We start from the raw sequence: 16,975 nt of genomic DNA, 5'->3' as shown, positions 1-16,975 counted from the left end.
ATTGTCATCTCAGGATTTAAAAAGACCAAAAGGAAAAGTGGGGACCTGTGAGATAGTTTAAATGTATACTACACGTACCTGTAGAGCTGGCTGCCCAGTCTAACACAGACTCAAACAGCATGGGACATGTTTTTATCTTCATATCTTCATCTTCATATGGGTGTTTCTGGGCTTGTTGCCCATCCATGGATGGACAGGCCCACTGGGAACACTCCTGCTATTCCAGATGGCACCTGACTACAAACCTTTTGAATTTATACATTGATATCAATTATCCTCTGCTTTGGAAGAGATTTCGCCTTACATTATCCCCACCTATATAATTATCTTTTCAATCATATAATTTTTTTTAAGGTTTAATAAATGAATAAATGCACTGCATTAATCGCAAACTTAACAGTGGTTTGCTGTTGTCATTATTGCTTTTGTTCCATCACCATTTCCATTTGGTGCAGTCAAATATGTTGTGTGTTAATGTAACCCATACATCAAGTGATACAGCACTCAACATATGGATAACCTTAATGATGAAAACAAAGAGAATGGTCTGGGTGCATTATCATGGACAGGATAGAAGCACAAATAAATCCACTAGACACAGAAGAGCTCATTCTTTTTTTTTTTTCAGGGCAGTATGTGCTCTTATTGCCTTCCTATAATTCATATTACTGAGCCATTTTTTTAATTATTAATGTTGCTAAGGCTGTAACTTTGTAAGCTTTTTCTTCTTTTTTAAAACATGAAATCAGTTTTGTCACATTTTGTGCAACACTTACACATTAAATAATCAGTAAAGCTGTTTACATCTGTGGGTTAGTGTCCTCAAAGCTTAGTAGTCTTATTAGAAATCCATATGAAGTGCCAAAGTTTGTGGAAAATTAATCATATCCAAGTATATCAGAAGGGATACAAAATAATCCTCTATGCCTTATATCATTTACATTAACCCATTTGGCATCCACTTATATCCCTTGTGTGCCTATAAGCACTGATATCCTTTATACACCAAGCCCTTCAGCCACTCTATAGGCAGTGTATTACCCTGCTCCAGCTCAACCCATGAAGAGATTTGTCACATGTTTCAGCAAGTGCCTGTGACGAGAGCTCCCTGCTTTGAAGCTCTCTCTTTAACTGTGTCTCCATTAGAGAGCAGAGGATGGCTAACGTGTAAACAGCCGTGTCAGGGGAAGACGCTAAAGAGCCTAGTGGGGGAGAGTGCTGCAGAGCACTACCTACACTGTGATCCCTGGAGGACTCAGAGCAACTCACAGCGGGAGAAATCGATCTGAAGAGGCCTTCAGCCTTAGCTCCGGCGTGCTAACGGGATTGGCCACAGGGCTGACACTAGCACGTTTAGTATAGGCGAGGGGAACGGGGGGGGGGGTTGGATCTCTCCCGCCGAGCCTTGTGTGCCGCTGCTAGGCTACGTCACAGGTGCAGGAACGTGGGTGGGTTGTTGAGTTTGGGGGGGGTTAGGAGTGAAGCGGACTTCCTGTTGAGATGGCAGGATGATGAGGAGGAGGTCAAGAACAAGATGAACTGCTGGAATTAGGGATGTATACAAAATCTAGGCTCCCCCACAGAGGAACAATAAGATCTTATATATGACATTTGATATGTGACATATTTAATTTAAAATTTGTAGAAAGCTCTTGTCTTTAAAAGTATACAAAATGCATGCATCTCTCTCCTTCTGTTGCTGCTGTGCCTGAAGGTGTAGTGGGAGGAGAGACAGAGGTAGGGGAGCGGAGCTCAGAGTGTGGGCGGCTGGCATAGAGGCCTGCTACATTAGCAATAAAGCTCTATGTAATTAGCATGTCTTTGGTTGATAATTAGCGTTGTTGAGAGAGTGGCACTGAGAGTGTTGCACAGCCTCTCTAGCTACAGCATGTTTACAAGAGGCTGGAGGGCTTTTTTTCGCTCTCCCTCACTCTTTTTCTGTCTTTCTCTTTTTTTTCATCCAGTTTTTCCTTGAACACACACATACATAAGATATACTTTTTTTCCATTATGGTGGATCTATGTATGGGTCAATGGGTGTATGTATGTGAGAGACAGAAATAGGGAGATAGAAAGAGAGGGAGATAGAGAGAGAGAGAGAGGGAGAGGAGTGGTAAAGAAGGTCTTGATGACTCACTTGAAAACAGTCTCAGCTGGGAATGACACTTCCACAAATATCTGCAAAAGCAAAAGACCAAGAAACCAAAGCTAACCCTCCTCTGAGCACAAGTTGTAAAGCAAAAGAAGAAGCACTGCTAATCAAAATGGCTACACGTTATTATTGTCACATTCACAATGCTTGACACACAGAAACCCATAATAATCACATAAATGCAGTGGCAGTTGGAAACCAACTGAGAACAGATTTTTCTGTGCTTCGAATGCTCCCATTTAACCCTAAACCACACAGATTGCTGTGTAGGATACAGTGGTATCTAAACTCGCAGAGATTCTCCCAAGAGACAAATAAAACGTGTACTAGACCGTGTTATCAGCTACATAAACAAGTGGGGAGGTCCACTTAATTAATGCTAATTGTTCAAAGAGACATCTAAGCTCATCTAGGCTCTCGTAGCTTGATGAAAGCAAACACAGAGGCAGATCCTCCATCACTGGATGTCCAAGTGTGTCGTCCTGGCAGGTCTACAGTACACTCTGAGTCTGGCTCCAGATAAAACAGTCAAACATGCAGATAGATTTCCTATACTTGCTGTCTGCCAGGCTGGTTTCCTGGACATGTGAACGGCATTAGAGGAGAAATGGGAAGCTGTGTTGGGAAATGACAAGAGAATGGATCCATCTCTCCTTTTTCCTCTCTTTTTTACTCCTGCTTAAGAACAATCACTTTGAGCTCTTATTGGTGATTTATTATGCCAGTATGGGGGTTGTTAATTGCAATAGCACATGAAAGAGTCCTTTCTTTCCCCTCCCGATGATTGCAGATCAAGCCTAAACCTAAGCGGCGCTGGCTGGTTCTTGCTGTGATTGAATGGCCCCAAATCCAACAACACACTTGGGCTGTGCCAAATCCCTGTTCCACAATGTTTTTGTTTTCCCCTCTGTTGAAACAAAGAACACAGGTTTGTGAAACAACTAAAGGGTTAGTGAGTGAGCTGTGATAGAGAGCTATATCCCCTCAATGCCTGGATATGAAAGATGCTTTATGTGTATATACAGTATGAGCTATTTTGCCTATATTACACACACAGACACACACTAAAGTGTGTTTGGCATGTGCATGCTTGCAATGGCTGCACTGCATGGGTGTATGCATGTGTACATACACGGTGACAATTGGCTCGAACCCTGCAGAGCTGACGGCATTGTGATGACCTCAGCCAGCACAGCACACTCTGATGCCATTGGCTCAAGTATCACATGGAATGGCACATGGCTCTTGGTGCTGAGCTGACCTGCCTGCCTGCTTGCCTACCTGCCAGAGGAAAGGCCGTTGGCCAATCCCATTTCCAGCAGATTAACCTAATCTGAAAGTTCAGCTCACCCTGTAATCTTAAACAGCAGCAGCAGGGATCTGCCTCCCCACCTATCCTCAGCTCATTTCTCTCCTCTCTTTTCTCCTTTCTCTCCCCCTGTCCTCACCTAGAAGGAACTATTGAATGAGAGGGGGAAGGGGAGGGACAGAGGGATGGATGAGTGCGAGAAGAGAAGGAGGGAGGGAAAGAGGGATGGAGGGAGGAAGGCTGGTAATTATTTCCAAAGGTCATTCTGTTAATGACTACCCGCTTGGCTAATGAGATTCAGCAAAGCTCCCTCACCATGTTTCACCCTGCGTATGTTTCACCCGTGTGCCGAGATGTGTGAGAAGCACAGGTGTGATTTCAGCCCAGTGACAGTCCACTGGAGGGAGGGAGGGAAAATAGGGGGGTGTGGGGGCGGGGGGGTGTAAATGAAGCAGGTATGTCTGGGAGATGGCAAAAAGAAAGCGAGTAATGTAGCATATCCACACAGTTCACTATATGCCTTGCACAATGTTTCAGTTGGCAATTTCCACACATTCTAAATACTATACAAACAAATTTACCTCAAAAATGTCCTTCTTTTCTAATTTAAATGCCTTTTTCTCTGCTTTCTTAAAATATTCTTGCAAATCAACAGGACATGTGATCTCCCTCTCTGAAGTGCCAGTGTGCTCATGTTCCGCCTTGCTCTTGTGAAAATATTTTCCAGCATGTGTGCTATTCTATGTGCTTATTTGGTTTCTAAACAGCATGGAGAACATTAGCCTTAAGGAGTTTTCTGTGTTGATCAGCTCACTGAATGACTTCTTCTCATGACTCTCAAATACTGCATAATTACTCCGGCTAGAATGCCTTCACTAATTTGTCCTCTACGACTTTGACATGTGTCAGCTTCCAAGAGAAATAAGGGAGTTATATCATATCTCCTGTCTTACAGTTGTCCACAGTAATTTTGTGTAGAGTAATTTTGAGGTTTTCGGATAGGGTACATGTGGTGTAACATGGGGTGAAGGTAAGGGGTGGGGCTGTCACAGCGATCACAGTGCCTCAGTGTTTACTAGTAACGAAGAGATCGTCAACACGGCTTGTTTTTCCTGGGGAGCTGAGGATTAAGGTCTGAAGCTGCTTTGACTGACTAAGTAAATTAACCTGTGACATTGGCAAGCTAACAGCATAGCAGTTTGTTAAAACAAAGATTCTGGTGACAGTCTCAAAAAAACAAAAGGACTCTAGTTAGTACATGAGGTTGAGAATTACATGTTGAAGAGCGAGCAAGAGAAACCACTATTGTACCTCTGTCTATAACTTTTCGCACACCTCAACTTTCAATTCATACTTTATATTTATACTGTTAACAACAGCGGTAACGTTTGCTCTTGAAGTCTTTCACAGAGCTACAAAGATCAGGTTGGTGAAAAAAATAAACAGGCAACCACATATTATATGTGAAACATCTTTCCGGCGTTCAAAGTGTATCGTGAATTCCACCAACAGAGACGTGCCTTTGTCCTCCTCCTTTTCCTGTCTACACCCCTCTCTGTTCTCTTCGGTTTGGACCTGAAGCTTCAGATAGAAAATTGTTCGTTCTAATGCCTAGAAAGGGTTTTTTAAGACAAAAAGCAGTGAACAAAAAAAAAAAAAAAGAAGAAAAATAGTTGTCCATGTTTTCCTCTAAATGCATCCACTTTTAGTCACTACATTTCTGGCACACTTCAGTGTGATTGGCAACATGTACTGAGCGCACCACATAAAAACCAGTTTGTTAGAAGGTCAAAATAAAACACCACCCCCAAAACAACCACTGCCATCACTCTCTTTTATTTGATGTACGCTTTTTCTAATAAATGCCTCAAAAAGTGGTAGCGGTCTAAAAATAGTGTGTGGTAAAGCTAAAAATAGTTGCCTAGCTGGCGGTCCTTGCTGGGAGAGGGTAGAAGAATAGGCATGGAATTTCTCTCTCTCTCTCTCTTTTCACTCCCCCCTTGAAACAGAGTGGGTGGGGGTTGTTTTTGAAACAGAGGAGTGAGTAAGCGAAGTGTCAGGCTATTCATTCAGCCTCCCTCTCTCTTTCTGAGGATCAACCATGAAGAGTTGCCCTCGGCGACCACATGTGTAAGACCATCGGTCTGAGACCCTGCGGTGCACATAAACATTTGATCCTTTGGATAAAGAAGTCTATTATTTAATTCACTTGTTTTCTCCGCCCAGACTTTTCCAAACAGAGGCTTCCTGTCTGGTTGTTTTTGAAAACTTTTTATTACAGAGAAAATAGTGGGAAGTTATATTATCTGTGTCAATACAATTTAGTGCAGCAGATCTATATGTTAGGCTGACACCTCATATTACACACTAGCAAGTTTGTGTCCCCCGACACAGCTGAACGTTGTCTGCTCTAAGTTTTAGACCGGCTACAACACATCTGTCTGCGGCGCCAGCCTCAGACATAAAGGGCGCAAGTTTACTGAGTTCCTATTTTATAGACTATATGCTTCCACTTTTTAAGAGAGGCTAAAAGCAAGATGACAGATAATGTATATGAGCATTTTACTCCACATCAGACACCCAGTGCTCCGAAAAAGGAGAACCTCAGACGAGAAACTAAGTAGCACTTGGATCTCTGTCAGAGGTGTTTTTTAAGGTCAATATACTGAAGCGGAAGTCTGAGGTACTCACAGAACAACAAAAAGAGGTTTTAAAAATAGACTGTTTGAAATGTGCCAATATGTGGTCCCTGTGGTGTGGAGCGGTGAAAAAGGCAGGCCACTTCTGAGGCCACGCTGCCAAAAGGCAAGGCTTTTCCACTACACAGCCCAAAACAATTCACGCTAGCCATTAAGATGAAATGATGCCTTGTTCTTTGAAACTATTTGTGGAAAATTCAGAATAATGAAGATCTATTTTTATAGATGGCATTCCCTGCCCTGCCTGGAGCCCCCCCCCCCCGGCCTCACCCCCTCCCCTGTCATGATTGCTGCTTTGGACAGGGTGTGGAAACTCAAGGTCACAGTATAGAGGTCAACCGGCTGGTCATTGTTACTCAAGGCCTCCCTCAGGCTCCCTTTTCCTGCTGTGGCACCACGCGATAAGAGACAGAGAGACAAAAGACGATAAGTGACGATTGGTGGGGGGACAAAGAAGGAATAGAGGATGGCTGGAGGGGGACTTGAAGTTTTAACCATTTCCACCCTGGAACTGGAGTCATTTTGCTGAGGCTGTTACACTGTTGCTATCTCATGATAACTATATGTAACTGAAGGCTTTATTGGTAATGTCACAATGCAGTCACATAGTGACATGTCTGCCATTATGTAAACTGCTTATATGGCATTAGAGTGTGTAAAGCAAGTATGGGAGTGTTTTCCTCACACAATTTAGCCTTGACAAATTGATTTTTATGTGGAATCAGAAAATACATATAGACATATTCTCATTTCTCTCATTTGAATAGAGACGTATTATGCAACTCGAGTGTAGACGGGATGAAAGATGGGTAGGTTGAGGGTGCAGACATAAGTGCCCTCTTTATTCAGTTTCACTGAGCTGGCATTGTGTCTCATAATGTCTATCTGGGTAATTATACAGTGTAGTGACTAGTTTGAATGACCACTTTGTTCCCAGGGCCGGGATGCTGCTGTAGCAAACAGTGTTGGATTCTGACATGTGCTTAGTGTTTGTCTATTCCATATGGGAAACACTGCACCATCTGGTATTGTGCTGTGTCCTGGCTAGCTAAGACTGCCTGTTTGTGAGTGGGCTCTCGTCTGCAGTGGGCTCTTCTTAATGGTGATTTTAGCACATGCACCATCAAAATGCCACAGTTTGGAGAAATGTGGAGGAACCTTGTTGCACATTTTACCCTTTATGTCTTGCTTTCTGTCTCTCTCAGTTACTCTTAACACTTTTCTCTATTTTTTTCTTTCTTACTCCTTTTTTTATTGTGTAGTCAATCTAGTAATCCCTAGACAGCTAGTAATTACACAGTTAGCCAGCGTTATGACTGAACACACGACCACTTTGCCAAGGGATGATGGATCCCAGTCTCCAGCCTTTGATTCCTGATTATAGTGCAGCAGGGCACAAAGAGTAAGGGGCTTCAAAGCCACCAAATCACTGAAAAGTCATTGATGCGTCGTCTCAACCAGTGCATAGGGATACACAGATGATGACTGAAAAAAAAAACAGGCAGGGACGGACTGTGATTTAGGGTTCCGTTCCTCAGATTGGTAACCTACAAAATTAACCATTTTCCCCCAAATGCTCACTCACACACATATACACACTCACACACACCATGTAGCCATCATCCATGGGCATGCCCCTCGACATGGTCCTGGCATGTTCAAACCACGCTTCATGAAACTGTGGCCTTCTTGCCTTTGGTCTGCCATCTGCTTCCAATAAGCTAAGCCAGCCTGATCCCTCTGATGTTCCCTCCACTCTGAAAAGCAGAGAGAAAGAAAAAGTGAGCGAGGGAGACAGAGAGAGTGAGGGGGAGAGACAAAAACGAGAGCAAGTAAGAATGAGCCAGACAGACAGAAAAAGAAATAGAAATAAGGAGAATGAGAGCACATCTCAAACATACTATTACACCATCCCTGCCGCCAGCAAGGCCACCCTGAGTGTGCTTATTGCGCAGTGCTGCTGGGGGGTCTTACTCACTTCATGACCACCTCCATCTTGTTATTTGTGATGGGAAGGGACAACGTTTCTCCCCACTGCCTCACCCCTACTGACACTGAGCCACATTGCTCCTTACCAATCTGCTCTGACGAAATTGAGTTTGTCAATTGGTAAAAGCAAGGGAGCTCCCTATCGTCCTGTGGTTTTCCAAACCTTTCCCCCCCCCCAAAACAATCATGATCTAAATCTTATGTTTATAAGTTAGCGTAATGACCAGTCAAATAAAACGTATTCTGCATTTTTTTAGGTTAACCCTGCTGTATTCCATTCCGTACAATGTACATTGTGTGAATTAAAAAGCCTATTTAGGTATTGTAGCCCCCAGCATTAGATGACATTTTCTTGAAGATTATTTGGGAGCCCTTTTAAATTCCATTGTGATTCACTTTTGGGTCCTAAACCAGTTACTGAAAAGACTGTGGTGCATATCGAGGTGCACCCCGTGGTCACACACAACCTACACACATTCTCACACATTCTCAAGACAGATCTGCGCACACTGTCATGTCTTCAAGGAATATCTCCAATATTCAGAGTGAATCAATCTGTTCTCTACAATTTTTAACATTGTGACGAACAGAGGCTGAGACCCTGCCAGGCAAAGCTGTTCCTTACGGTACCATTTTATTATATTTTTAACAGCACAGCTAACATGATTAACTATAAGTGGTACAGTTATTAATGCTTTTATATTGCGCTCATCTGTCAGCGTCTTGTTTTCCATCAACTGCTGAAATGTGCTGCAAAACCATAAACTGCTGTATTTATTGGAGAAAAATCTTTGTTCCCTTGTACTATACTATCTTCTTTCATAAGTCTTGGTTTTGCTTACAATAGTATGTGTTTTCTGAAGACCATACAGCCTTGGCAAAGATATAAAAGGCCTATTATAAACTGGCTGTTTTTGTAGAGTGTTTTTGCACTGATGCTGTCAGCCATTGGGTTGAAGACATTGAGAAACATTCATTGGCCTGTCTGTCGCCAATAGCCATAAACACAATATTGAATGTGTTGTACCCTTCAGCCACTGCCAAGATAACTGCAGAGGGGAATGGTCAGCAATGGAGCTCTTTCCAAACACAACCCATCAACTAGCCCGAGTCTATCAGAAATAAAGACGTACCCATCAAGCCAACAATGTTTTGACTCAGCTTCTGTTGAGATGTGGTAGCATTGCAGAAAATGAGGGGAAGAGGACAGAGGTAGGGAGACAGAGACAGACTGAGCAGCAGACTGAGATAGAAAGATGGGGGCAGAAAGATGGATAGAGGGATAGAGAGGGTGAGCAGGGTGGCAGAATGCCGAGCAGACGGATCCTGGTATGGCAGGAGCTCTGGGCAGGCGTCAGCTGTCCCTAGCAGACCCCCTGGGGCCACCCAGAATTCACACCCAAATACCCTCCACAGTTTTTCACAAGAGCTACATGAAGTTGTCACCCACACCCCAAACTATGAAGCCTGGATTTGTTCCTACAGTTTAAACACCAGAGAACTCAAATCTTTGACAGATGTACTAATACAAAGCAATAAACAATGTGAATCCGTTCCCTTGTAGCTCATGCCTGCTTCACTTAACCTCTGCTTATCTCACTCTAGCCCAGGTTGCCTCTTTTAGCCTTTCTTTCTGAGGTCCTCATAACCCATCTCAGCCCAGCCTAGTCTAGGCCAGCCTAGCAGAGGGTGCAGAGCTGAAGGGTACCGATGAGACGGGTGTCTAAATATGTAGGACGCCGTGTCTATGCTGTGCCTGCTTCACACAGGCCCTGTGACAAGTCGAGTCATGAGGGAGCATCATGAAGAAGGAGTTTAATTAGGAGCAAGCCTCCAAAGGGGCCACAGAGAAAGACACAGAGCCAAGCAAGCATACACAGCTTTTTTTTTTTTTTTTTTTTTTGCAGTCTTTCCTCTCGGCCATACTTTTTCTCCTTCTTCTCTATCACATTTACTGCACTCACTCTCTGTAGCATGCCCAGTGACTGTTTGCATTGTAATAGTTTGTAGCTTTTCTCTCTCTCTCTCCCCCCCTCCATCAATCTTTCTCTCTTTTGAGCTGGTTTCTCACTTCACCATATGTCTTTTTTTTTTCTCGTGTTAAACTGCAATACAGGAAACTTTGTTTGGTTCCTAGTCTTTTTTTTTCTTCAAAAACTATAGAAAAATATAGAAAAAACAGGGGGGAAATTAATTAAATTAATTTATTAATGGGGAAAAATGTCACTAAATAATGTTCTATGTGTGTATGCAGCTGTAATTTTGTAAGAATAAAATAATGAGCATGTCTTCATGAAACTGAAAATCCTAGTTACTTGATAAATTGAATAATTTTAATATAAGAATGATAATTTGGGGGAATATTTTGTGCATAAAATTCTTGGCACGAGTGAACTGCACCAAAGTGTTTTGTTTAATCCTCATCCTATTAGCATATTCCCCAAAGACTCTATTTTCATGCCAGCTCTCTATACCCATACTCCTCTTTCTTTCAAAATAAGGGTGGCAGCTCTTTTTCCAATGATCATTATTCTCTCAGTCATTTTGAAATATATAAATGTCTTTGATGTGTCTTATATAGTGATGATGTCACTGAATAACAGACTCAAAGTCTTGTTTGGAGCAGCAGTCGGTGACTCAATGGAGCAGAGCCATGAAATACATAACAAATTCAGGGCACAGATAAAGCAGTGGGCTATTAGAGAAGAGGAAAATATATAGGGTGACGAGTGTAAGGCGGCAGGGTGGTGAGGTGGACAGCGCAAGAGTGAGAGGCCCTTCTATGGCTATATGAGCACCCTAACGGATCTGATTGGTTGTTGGGTTATGTGTCAGCCTTTGGCAACAGGTGTGATGTCTTTAAACAGGTGGGCATAACTGGAATGAGTGGCATACCGCCCTTATACCGCACCCCCAATGTGCTGAGCCCTGCTGGAAAGCTAAGCCTGGGCCACATGCTTCAAAGTCATATAACACTCACGCCCTGGCTCCATGCACCCCATCAACACCCACCGCCAGACCACCAGCTCTGTTGCCCCATATGGGTGTCACCTTTACCCCAGCCCTCATTCTCCTCTCCCAGCATTGCCCCACTGCTACTCGTCCTAGAATAGAAGTGAATCTCTCATGCACTCTGTGCTGGTGGCGGTAGGTGGTAGAAATCTGTTCAAGTAGGAAGAAAAGTTGTTGTTTTTTTTATTGCGTGCATTCTCATGTGAACGGAAAAAGGCCAGTGGTTCAGCTCTTGTCAGTTCGATATGATGCATCGCCAAGGCCAGAATGAAACTACACAAAAGAAACAGCAAAAGTTTTACATCTCACGCCATTGCCAAAAAAGACAGCGTGCTAAACCTCTGCAACCCCTTTGTTCTTTTGACTCATCCACCTCAGAGAGAGCAAGAGTGCCTGATTCACTGTAGGTCTGTTAGAAGTCAGATCTCCTGCATCGCCTTGGTTGATTTGTTTGGTGTGATTTCCTGAAGACTGTCAAAGATGTGAGAGACGCTTTCAAATTCAGAATTCCAGATTTCCACTCTAGGGGCCAAGTGAGGATTCAGAGAGAGAAGAGGAGAGCCAGCAAATGTTGACACGCTTACAGTAGCTGCTTCGCCACGAGACGCCTCAGGAATCAAACAGTTATCACACACACAAAAGAAGCCCTCTAAGTTCACTAAAACCACACTCAAAACAGGCCTTTGTTGTGCTGACATGAGAGATGACTGGATTGTTATTTGTTTTCTAAGCAGCCAGATCGCTCCCTGTCACTTCTGCTGCTGGTTGTGATGGAGTAGCTAGCACTCGTATCGCTTCCGTGAGTGAGTACTGACGGAGACAAACAAATGAGAGGAAGAAGTTCACTGAGATTAACTTATCTTAGCATCTATCTTCCTCCTTTCTCCTGCTCAGTCTCTCTTTCTTTTTTCTTGACGCTAACACCCACTCTCACACACCCACACATGCACACGCAAACACAGACTCATTCCCCTCTTTCCCCTCCCACACATAGACACACGCAAACGCACACCAGTAGACACATACACACACTACAACATATACAGAAACACACACACACACACACACACACACACACACACACACACACACACATTGATCAGCATCAAATACAGGGTGTGCTAAAGTAAATTTAATTACGTCTGTCTGATATGGAGCTTCAGATGAAAGTAGGAGAGCGCAGTGTGAAGCGACGACTGCACAGACAGGAGCAGGCCCGTGATATTCCTCCTGTAGACTAATCTCCCTTTATTAAAGCCAGGAGGAGAGTGGGAAGGGGGGCTGAGGGGTTGGTGAGAGAGAGAAAGAGTGAAAGAGGGGTGGTGAGGAGGAGAAGGGGGGGTGCCTTTGATGAGATCTCTAACTGTCAGCTACTGTACTTTTCTTCTCTCCTGCTCTGTCTTTGTCTCTCACTTTACGAGGCAAATGAACACAGCACCTATCGGTACATGCCTACTTGCTCAAGCAAACATACCCTCGTGCTATCACACGCAGTAATGTGCTCTGAAACGTATCCCTGTTGTTATGGTTGTCAACAATATCTAAAAAAGGACAGAGGCAGCTCTCTCTGTCTCTCTCTCTCTCTCTCTCTCTCTCTCTCCTTCTTACGCTCTCTTTGTCTGCGTCTCTCTTCCACTCAGAGGGAGTGGTGAGCGTGTGGAGCTGTTTTCTGGCCACTCTAACGGGGGCAGGTGGCCATCAGGTGGCCAAAACAGAAACTGCCACATTTAATAGCACATATACCATAGTCATGAACTCGAGCACCTCTACTGTATTTTAATTCTATTTCATGATTCACTGATGATTATGGTTATAAAATTGTGTTTGACTTTTATGACTTTTCCCTTTCCTGTGTAATTATGAGGTTTTCAATGTCCCATGATTTGTCATTTTGGTCAAGAATTTGATCATTTGTTATTGTTTTGTTATTGGATGTGATTAAATCTGTCGTGCAATCTCCAATGTTTAGCTGCATGTTTACTTGTTCACAAAGCAGCCAGTGTATTTTTGTGTCACCCCACATGGATGGAGGTTAGAATGGAACCTGCCAAATGGATTTATTGAAAAGGTTAAAGATCTTTGGGAGAACAATTTCTCAGAAACAGACCCAATTTTCTCGTAGAGACAATTTTGTCTATGAGAAACTGAGATAAATGAAGAAAAAAATAATAATTTACCAAACTCCCTTTAATTGGTCCTGTCTTTGTCAGGATTGATTCTAACAGGTAACACCTCACAATTCATCACCCTTTGTCCCCCCCTGGGTTCACCTGGGTTACTGTTCCCTACCCCAACGCCCTTCAACTATGTTGTGCAACTGCTCTGTTTGCAGACATTGAGAAAGAAGGGCCTAAACGGCTGTGACAGCCCAGACCCCGACGCAGACGACTCGGTCGGCCACAGCCCCGAGTCCGAGGACAAGTACAGGAAAATAAACGAGGACATTGATCTGATGATCAGCAGACAGAGACTGTGTGTAAGTACCTCTCATTGAACCCCGAGCCTTCCTCTCACCTTTCTTTCCTCTCTTTCCCTTTTTGTCCCCTATGCTTTCTGTCACTTCGTCCTTGTCTCCTCGTTTTCGTCATCACCCATCTCTCCGTCCCTTCATCTGTGTCTCCCTCCGTCTCCGTGTCTCTGGTTGTGGGACCTGGCAGGCATTGAGCAAGAAGGAGAACAAAGGCGGCGAGAGCCCGGAGCTCGAGTCTGCTCTCATCCTCACCCCACGCACTGAGGAGAAATACAAACAGATTAACGAGGAGTTTGATCACATGATTAAAACTCATAAGATACCTGTAAGTACTGGGTTGACACTATGCCGCACCCTCGGCAGGCTAACCAAACGCTGACTGGCCAGTAAATGTTGAGCTAACCCAGCTAACCACCATTGTTTGCCACTAGACTAAATACACAAAGTGAGAGTGAGAGGAAAACTGGAATGAGATCATGTTGTATACTTAGAGTGAAAGAAATGACAGTTCTTTGATTTTGCTTGATTACAGTTGAGAGACGGTCCTCTAATTTGACATAACTGTAACCATTACTAGCACGCATTTTTGCTATAGTAATTGCAGACTTTCTCTCGTGACAAATTTTAACCTTACTGGGTTCCCTCCTTGAACCCGTTACCCATAATGCCTTGCCTGGCTCTCAGGGGAGGTGCGGTCGGCATGTGCTTTTCCTTTTCCTGCACCAAAACACAGCGCTCAGTCACCCGCAGCAACAAGGACAGACACTGTGGCAATGAAACAGTAGCAGACATTCAAACACTCTTAAGCCTATCTCCGTACCTCACAAAACTCAATTATCTCTCGTCCTTGCTGAAATAATTTAAGGGATATTCTTCAGTAGCCTAACAGCATCTTTAGCACAGCATCTTTTTTAATGGATGTAAAGACATGTCAGCTGCTTGATTTATATTAGTGTTAATTTCAAAGAAGTATCTAATCTATAACCAGCTGCCAGAAACCACAACATAAAGGCTGCTTTCTATGTAAACTGAGCCTACCCTTCATTCAGAAAGCAACATATTGGAATGGTTAGTGCTCTAGCCGTACAGAGAAAGAGATAATTCCATGGTAGATAATTCAGCGAAGAACAGTAGTGTCTAAGCCGCGTGGAGCAGGGGGAGATGTGGTTAGAAGCATGGCAGGGGTTAGTGAGCTGGGGTGGCGTGGCGGGGTGGAGTGGGTTTGGGATCGGAGCTGGGTGGGGATGGGGGTGGAACAGCAGGGGTGGTGGCGTTGGCGGGGGGCTCTGCACACAACAAGTGGCAGTTCAGTGTGTGGTCAGGGTGGCTGCCAAGCACTGGGCCTCAGGATTGCAGGAGACTGTTGAGGGGACGTGGGGAGAGGCGGAGGAGGAAGATGAATGAAAACAGGAAGGATGGCACCAGTTAAAGGACAGCTTACAGACGGGGCCCTTACACCCAGCGATGGGGCACATGCAAATGTGCTCACAGATACAGCTCCCCCACTCTCCCCCACCGCACAGACAAGTCATGAGGTATAAAAACTCCAACAAGGAATTCGATATGGAAGAATTTACTGAAAGTCTTCAAAAAAAAAAAAAAAAACAGAGACAGCTCCTCACTGGTTATAAAAGAATGCATCGATAGCTTTTGGCTCGCCCACTCCTGTGTAAAGTTGCAATAAAAGCGAAACGTGCAGAGGCCCGCAATGAAATATGGTTAACGTAATCGTCTTTGTACTTTGGAATAATATTTGGCCTGCAAAAAGAACATTAGCAAAAGGGAGAAAATTGAAGAAGACGAAAGCAGTGCTAAGGCAGATATCCCACTTCCACATAAGCCAGGCTGATGATCCCCCTGATGCGCTCCTTCCATGGCTCTGAGACACATGGCAGTAATTTAGGGCCCTATTTTCTACTTCCTAAAGCTAACATGCAGGATCAACCACTTCCAGGGCACTCCCAAGGTTAAACCCTTCTGCCAAGTGACACAATAAACATGACAAACTAGACGCCCGGGGCCGGCAGGCTACCTCTACTCATGTTCCTGATGAGACTGCTGACTGATCGGAGTCTACCACTTAAAAACACTTTGCATTAGCTCCATTTGACAGGAAAATAAAATATTCTTAATTGCAGACAGTTCTCCAGTCTTGAAGCTACTTTTGCAAGAAATACTGCAGGCTTTTTTTAGTGAGGTGAAGACAGACTGAATTATCTTTAGCTCTTTTAGAACAGTGGGATGCCATTGGCTTTATTCCCAGTAAACCATAGCCTTCTTATTTCATAAATGTAATAAACCAGGAATGAATCTTGGGGAATATAAATGCAGTGACCACATCACGATATTTCCTCAGATAAACCTTTTGCCTTCACAATGACAAATGTCACATCATGTCAGAGACATAAAGATATTAGTAGCCTCCAAAGTAACCTGCCTATTCTGGATCAAGTTGTAATGACAGTGTGTTGCCAACCCATATATCATCTTTGGGGCAATTTAAGTAACTCTGAAAGCATTTTTCTAGACGCTTACCCTTATATTTTGATATTTTTGTGCAGTGCTCCCTTTCACCATCCATACTGTCATATAATTTCTGTCTTTGTTCTAAGCGGTTGTTCTTTGTACCGTTCATCTATGCATGGCTCTCTATTGTTACTTGTCCATTTGTCCTTTTGAACTTGGCTGTCTCTCTTTTTTCTTTTGTGTTTGACTGCTTCTGGAGTAACACTGTTGACAGTCAAAGGATTTAAAATTCCTTTGTGTTCCTGGAGTGTTTCTGAATTGTCACGTCTCTTTTTCTCTTTCGAAGTCCATTCCTTTACTCAAAGACCTTGTTTTAGCTTGTTCCCTCACTGCAATCGTCGGTATCTAATCAAATTTGTGTCTGTGTCTCTCTTTCTCCCTCTCTTTCTCAGCAGGCCGTGCCCCCATCGAACTATGACATGCCCGTGTCCATTCCCGTTAGCAACCAGAACAATCTCATTTACAGCCATCCTGGTGGTTCCCTAGGCAACCACAACCTGTTGCCACTGGCTCACCATGGTCTACAGAGAAACAGCATGTCTCCCGGAGTTACTCACAGACCCCCCAGTGCAGGTAATACAGGCAAGACCTTACAGGCACTCATGCACCCATGTACATGCCGTTATCCCATCTGTCTGTCTTCTCAGCTGTGTGTGTACCTGTCAGCCACGCTAACAGACACACACATAAAATGCGCAATTTATTTTATGACAGCTACCCTCAATATTCCACCTAAAGCCAGTGAATGAATCTAAAGTCATCCCCCTCCGGTATATATTCACATATTGCCTGCTCAGTATTTTGTTTAAAGTAAGTTG

The 16,975-nt window shown here is 43.7% G+C and overlaps 1 protein-coding gene across 7 annotated transcripts in view; it reads left to right on the top strand.

Annotated features, from left to right (window-relative positions):
* mef2cb (myocyte enhancer factor 2cb) overlaps window positions 1-16,975 on the top strand; it is a 73,431-nt gene that overhangs the window by 44,447 nt on the left and 12,009 nt on the right. For 3 of the 7 annotated variants that reach the window (XM_051423764.1, XM_051423763.1, XM_051423762.1), the window contains 2 exons: window positions 13,494-13,637; window positions 16,550-16,730. In XM_051423764.1, the coding sequence (XP_051279724.1) occupies window positions 13,494-13,637; window positions 16,550-16,730 (325 nt within the window). Of the gene's footprint in view, window positions 1-13,493; window positions 13,638-13,818; window positions 13,957-16,549; window positions 16,731-16,975 lie in introns of all 7 variants that reach the window. The other 4 variants (XM_051423768.1, XM_051423767.1, XM_051423766.1 and 1 more) reach the window with 4 other exon arrangements.

This window comes from Dicentrarchus labrax, unplaced genomic scaffold, assembly GCF_905237075.1.
Source record: "Dicentrarchus labrax unplaced genomic scaffold, dlabrax2021, whole genome shotgun sequence".
Classification (NCBI taxonomy): Eukaryota; Metazoa; Chordata; class Actinopteri; family Moronidae; genus Dicentrarchus; species Dicentrarchus labrax.
The sequence above is the reverse complement of the archived record's forward strand: the minus strand, read 5'-3'. Positions and strand labels throughout refer to the sequence as shown.